Here is a 6555-nt window from a genome sequence, read left to right on the forward strand (position 1 = left end):
GCAGTCGAAACTAAGCGACCACCGCGCGCAAGCAATAGCTGGAATCAGCGACAAGAAAAGCTTCAACCAGCGGCGTATTTTTGCTACAATGGATATTGCGACAAATGCTACAAAAATTGATGACAGGCGTCCGAGCTGCATCCAGCATCATGTTTTGCTACAATGGGCATCTGTTTTTGCTGGAACCGTCAGTGAGCGGGGTGGGCGTCAGGGCTGCGGGAGCTGCATCTGGTGTTGCAAATTGCTACAACCTGCATCGAGTTTTGCTAGAACCAGGACACCGTGCAACGAAAAAAGCATCAACCGTCGACAGAAAAAGCTTCAACCGTAGATGCAAAAGCTTCAACCACACAATTTCTATTTTTTTGCCGAAATAAGTGCCAAATTGTTTGCATTTTTTGCTACCATTGGCATTTTGATTTGCTGGAACCGGCTCCATTTTTTGGTATTAAGGGCGGTTTTTGCGTTTGCTGGAACCATCTCTACTTTTGCTACCACGGCGAGCCATGGAGTCGCCGCCATTGTTTTTTGCTGGGGTGGAGGGGGGGAGGGGGAGGGTGGGTGGGCATCTCCGGCAAGCGGTTTGTCGGGTGGTAGGTGCGACATATGCCAACGGGTGGCTTATCATTCTGGGAGCCAGTAAGACGTCGCCGGTGCCTGGAAGCGGGATGAGGCGAAGACATGCACGCCGGCGAATCTTACCCAACTTCAGGGCTCTCCGAAGAGATAACACGCCTACTGCTGCTCTGCGTGGTCTCCGCATGATCACTAGATGAACGAGTGGCTACAAGATGCTCCTTGAGCTGCTTGGCGAGAGGAAGAAGAAGGGCACGGCTAGCTCTCCTCTCCTCTCTATGTGGTGTATAATACTAGCTCAGATCAACCCTTTGCATGGGTGCCCCGGGGGGTTTATATAGGCTCACCCCCTGGGGGTACAATGGTAATCTGGCTGGGCGTGGGCCCCAGTTGTCTGTGCCTACGCACGCCGGCTTCTGTGCCGGCTGCTGGGGCCCGCCGGCTGGTGGGTCCCGCCGGCTGCCGGTTCCTTGGTCGACAGGCAGGTCCCACTGTCCAGGGCCTTGTCGGTGGCTGGTTACTGTTGCCTCAACCTGGTGACGAGGGCTTCGCCGAGGTGGGCGTGGCTACAGTGCCGCCGCCCGGCGGGCGATCACTGTAGCCTCACCGCGTCTTGTCTCCTTAATGGGACGTCTCCTTCGAGGGAGGGGGCAAGCCGGCTGCGGGGAGCCGGCCCCGTCTCGGGCCGACTGGGGGAGGCCTGGCCGCCTTCGGGTATCTCTCTGCCTGAAGGGGCCCACCGCCCGTGGGCCGCGCTGGCAGCCCGTCGTGGGTGACATCAGGGTCAACATGGCAACAGTGTCGCGTCGGACGGGTCATGGCCACCCCGTACGGCGCACTGTGCCAGGCGTGCTCCGGGATTCGGGGGTGGCAGGCTTTACTGTAGCCACGCCCCGTCACATCGCCGTTATGTGGATGCAGACTTCGAGGGTACGATCTTGACCGCTTTGTGGGAGCCGGCCTCTTGGAGTCGGCCTTCTCGTGGCTGGCTTCTTGGAGCCGGCCCTCCCGCGGCTTTCTTCATGAGGGCTAAAGCCGGGCCGCCTTCCGATAGTCGGCCTGGGAGGCAGCCGGCAGGGGGAAGGCGGCCCCACGTCTTGGATTCTTGAGGGCCGGATCGGCTCGTAATTTTTTCAGAAGGGCCAGGGGGAGCCGCTAGGCTACCCGTGGTCATTTACTCCGACACGGTGCGCGGGAGGCTACTGTCGACGGCGAGAGGGATGGACGCGTGCTGCACGATGCGGAGGGGGGCAGCCACCATGGGCTCCCTGTGTTTTTTTTTCTTCTCAGCTCAAAAAAGACGACCAGCGGCGAGGCATGCTGGCGAAATAGGGGGGAGGAGGAGGCCTCGGTCTTGCCCGATGCAAGCGAACGACACTATGATGGGACGAGAAAAGAAAAAAGACGATGCGGGATCCAATCGGACGGGTGTGGACGTATGTATTGGGCGGCTGGGGGCCGGCCGGCCAAAACTTTCGGCCGGCGCGCCGGCGCCCAGTAGTCATCTTCATGGAAGTTGTGAAGCAGTAAAATTGATGCTCTAAAAATGATATTTTTGAACATTTTGAAGCACTGATTTAAAAAAAATGCCATCACGAATGTGATTTCTTGACGAAATTTCACAAGCACTCCAAACATTCCTTAAAGTTTGCCAAAAAAATTCAAATTTTTTGAAGTTTTTTTTTATTTTTACTGTTTTCATCATGAGCATTTGAGAAAGACACTTTCGTTGATGGGACTTTTTTTTGGACGCTCCGCTCTCCGGATTTTATTCATTTCTTCCTCCGCCTTCAGTCTCCTCCTATCCACCTCTAGCCTTGCGCGACCTGCCCACGCTCGCCGGCCATGCCGCCGCCACTCTCCTTCCTCCACCCACCTCCCAACCCGCCTGTCCTCCACCCCTCCCCCTTCCACCAGCGTGCCCCCCACCGCCTATCCCTCCGCGCCGATCCCCCATTCCGAGCGGCGACGGTGGCGGCGGCAGCGGCAGCGGCCGAGAACCCGTACTCGGCGGCGCCCACTGCGGCGGACGTCGAGATGTTCCGCGGCGGGGACGGCGTGTGGACGGCGCGGAGCCCGACGGTGGTGGTGCTGTGGGACCTCGACAACAAGCCCCCGCGCGGGCCGCCCTTCGAGGCGGCCACCTCCCTCCGCGAGGCGGCGTCCCTCCTCGGCCGCGTCGACTCCGTCTCCGCCTTCGCCAACCGCCACGCCTTCACCCACCTCCCTGCCTGGGTCTCCGCCGACCGCCGCGAGCGCCGCGCCCTCGACCGCGCCGAGCGCACGGGCGCCGCCGCCCCGCCCGTCCCCTACTCCTGCGCCGTCTGCGGCCGCCGCTTCCCCACCCGCCCCGACCTCGCCCGCCACTTCCGCCAGCTCCACGAGCGCGAGCGCAACAAGAAGCTCGGCCGCCTCCGCTCCCTCAAGGGCAAGAAGCGCCAGAAGTTCCGCGAGCGCTACATCTCCAACAACACCAAGTACCAGGACGCCGCGCGGGAGCTCCTCACCCCCAAGGTCGGCTACGGGCTCGATTCCGAGCTCCGCCGCGCCGGCGTCCATGTCCGCACTGTCCCGGACAAGCCGCAGGCTGCCGACCAGGCGCTCAAACGCCAGGTGAAGCACGCCATCGCCTGCGGCGTCGACTGGGTCGTGCTCGTCTCCGATGACTCCGACTTCACCGACACGGTGCGTAACGCACGCGCTGCCGCCCTGAGGATGGTTGTGGTTGGAGATGGGTGTCGCGCGCTCGGAAAGGTTGCTGATATTTGGCTGCCTTGGGACAGCGTGCAAAACGGGGAGGTTGATGAGGAGATGATGCGGAGTGGGAAGGTTCCAGAGTTTAGATATGAAGAGGACGATGAGCAAGATGATGACGAGTTCATAGTGGATTGGGATACGAATGAATTGGATGATGTTGTTGATGATATTGTTACAAGCAGGACTAAAGTGTTTGGTTCTACAACAATGTCTGCATTTGCCGAAGAGGACATTGTTGATGGTATATTGGGGCTTCGACATAAGGAGGATGACATGCTTTGGAGTAGCGACGACGAGGATGAGGATGGTTATCTGTGAGATTTACACGGATTGGCAGGTAACAATTGGATATGTGTGCGTATTTCTTTTGCTTTCGATGCATATACAATGATCAGTCAATCCTCTAGAAAACTACTGTAGGGTTAGTAACAAGATACTGTGGGTTGCGTGCATTTTGCTTCAGCCTTTGCCTATGATTGTACTGTGTGCCACAATCTTTGCAGATATGTATGATAATTGAGTTGAACAAATATTTCTTGTTTTTTTAGACTATTGTCAATAGAGTTTTCTTATTAATATATGCAGTGATTACACAGGTTCATACCAATATTCTTCTGAATGTTAGGACCAACATATGGCCAAGTAGTTAAGTCATTATCATCGATTCAGTCACACTGCTCAATTTCACGAACTTGGCAATATGGCAATTCTCATACTTGCTAGGCGGCAGGTTTTGTGAGGCGCTACGAGGGAAGTCTCCATACTGCAATGATCAACTGATCAAGACAATACCACTGGCTTGTGTTCTTGAATTCTTGTCATCTCTACGTGCACTACTTCAGGATCCAAAGCTTGATTGCTTTCCTCAGTGCCGCTCTGCACACAAGTAACCAGTAATTTCAGTATCTCTTGTTTCTTCACTTCAGAGCCACTTCTGTTTGGTCTTGGATGATCATTCATCCACGTTAATAAAGAGAACATCATCACCCAACCTTCTTCAGGTGGTATCCATTTCTCTGGCAAGTAAGCTGTACCTGTAACTTAACCCCTCACTAATCTGTTGACATGAACATCATAGCTTCAGCTGTCCTTTTTTGTCAGTTCCATAATGTCACCTCCATAAGCAACATTGCATGTTCACCACATTTTATATCATCACCATTGTTCAGCCTCTAAGTTTCCCTATGCAGTTGTTTCGAACCAATATCATCTGCTAGGCCTTTTGTTAGTTTTCTGTAGTTGGTATCCTTGATTTCTTTAACTATTTTACCAAATCTCTGTAGGATAAGCAGCATCTTGAATTATTAATACTAACCCAGATTGGGGCACTGAACTCCTGTTTTAATGTTCCTGTCCTGCCTATAAAGAATTTCCCATAAGGCCACCTCTTGAGAAAAATGAACAGGGGAAAATGTAGTGGGATGTTTGGGGCACTATAAGTCAACAAGGGTTGGTAACTCATTACTGGGGGAAACTTTGCACAAAGTTTCATTACGATTAATGGTGGCTTCAAGATTTCTTGTAGGCATCATAAGTCATTCAGTCTTATAGCTCTTCATTATCTGCATGCGGTCTTTTTCTTTTCCTCTCAGGTGCTCGTTTTGTCTGGTCCTTCAGTTTAATGTTTTTATTTAGCAGCCGTTATTATTGGCAAGAACCTATGGAATCTATGTTTGGGCTCATAACGGTTAGATTGTTTGGGCTCATAACACATTAAAATTTGCTCCTGCTATTCAGCTAGAGCCTTGAGCATTATACAAGGATGAACTGTAGGGGCAGCCCATTACCTTCTGGGTGGAATTGTCACAACATGGGCATCCTTGCTGATTTTTGGGCACACATACTTATCCTCGATTGGATAAGTGCTGTACTGGAAAGCAGGTTGGCAATATGTGTCCTGTTTGTGTTTTGGGGAAAATGGCTAACTTGAGGTACAAATTTTGCAGCATACTGGAACCCTTGGATCAGGGGCCTTTGGTTCAAGAAGTTACAAATTCCATTTGAGAAACAGTAGGTTCCTCTAATCGTTTATTTTCATGAAGTTTCAACTGCTATTTGAGAAATGGGAAACAGTAAGGCAGTGCCAAAACACCTATTGTAGAACTGTAACTCTGTCAAACCCGGAAACATGAAAAACAATTGTACTTTCATATCTGCTCAAGTCTTGTCCTATATGTATGAGGATTGTTTTGCTTGGATTGAATATAAATTTGAAACCAAATAGCCCTCATTTACAGGTGCGTTTAACCAGTATTTTTCTCCCTACCAATATCTTCTTGCTAATATAAGTAGTCCAGCAACAAACCAGGCCCAGTGACATTCTGTCATGTGTGTCTTATGGTGGTACCGGTGGTTGTACAGAAAAAAAAATTAGGCCATTAGACCGTTAAGAACTCTCACTCACTTATTTTGCTTTTCAGGATCCCAAAAGACCACTGAATTCAAATCAGCAGAACAGCTCTCGCCTGACATTCAAGATGCACTTTGGATAACAAACATGCCCCTAGGGCAGTAGCTGGAAGCGAAAGAGAGAACCTCATAGTTGGATAAAGTCTTAACCAGGACAGAAGTGCACCCTTGAGGCAGTCCGAAGGAACCAAGATGAGCGGACAGGCGCTCAGTTGCAAAGATGATACTTGAAGAGTGTCTGAAGGCTTGCAATGGCATGTCCTGCAAAGGGTGGGTGGCAATGTGGCATGGTGTGATGAAACATTGCTAAAATGTGGATAGACTGTCATGAATGTGTGCCTTGAAGATTAACCTGAAACTGTTAATGCCGTGGGTCAAAGACAAGCTGCCTGCCTGCCTGCTGTTTACAGACATGCTCTATGTTGTCTCTGTTCTTTCTGCATTATACACGTGCTGTAAGTTTCTGAGGAAAGATGTACGTATATGCAGTTGCTTTTCTTTTACAGGAGGTGCATGCAGTTGCTTGACTCAAGTGCGCACCTCTTTGTAGGGCCTAGTGACCAGTGGCTGTGCTCATGAGAACCGAGCAGGTTTGGGCAGCCTGAAGCAGCAGTGGAAAAAAAGAAGGAAAATCATGATCTTCCAGGGGTTGATTGACTGTAGTTCCAGCCTTCCAGGGGGTCTTACCCATTAGGGCCACGGTGCAAGCAAAGCCTGGAACTGGAAGGCGTCACGCAGCGATACCGGCCAATCGCCAGTGGGACGATGGTTGCTAGTACCAGCGCCAAGAGAATGCGGCGTCCTGGGCAATGG

At 51.9% G+C, this 6555-nt stretch overlaps 1 protein-coding gene across 8 annotated transcripts; it reads left to right on the forward strand.

Moving 5' to 3' along the window:
* Positions 1 to 2363: 2363 nt before the first annotated feature.
* LOC119330075 lies at positions 2364 to 6245 on the forward strand. 8 transcript variants are annotated; one of them, XR_005159880.1, is made up of 4 exons: positions 2364 to 3670; positions 3930 to 5214; positions 5280 to 5343; positions 5754 to 6162. XR_005159880.1 is itself a non-coding variant. In XM_037603187.1 (2 exons), the coding sequence occupies exon 1, from the start codon at positions 2422 to 2424 to the stop codon at positions 3649 to 3651; it is 1230 nt and encodes a 409-aa protein (XP_037459084.1). In that variant the 5' UTR covers positions 2364 to 2421; the 3' UTR covers positions 3652 to 3670; positions 5754 to 6162. The 8 variants fall into 8 exon arrangements, 1 of the variants encoding a protein (XP_037459084.1); XR_005159882.1 differs by having other exon boundaries at positions 3930 to 4356; XR_005159883.1 differs by having other exon boundaries at positions 3930 to 4334.
* The last annotated feature ends 310 nt before the right edge of the window (positions 6246 to 6555 follow it).

This window comes from Triticum dicoccoides, chromosome 7A (assembly GCF_002162155.2).
Source record: "Triticum dicoccoides isolate Atlit2015 ecotype Zavitan chromosome 7A, WEW_v2.0, whole genome shotgun sequence".
NCBI classification, from domain to species: Eukaryota; Viridiplantae; Streptophyta; class Magnoliopsida; order Poales; family Poaceae; genus Triticum; species Triticum dicoccoides.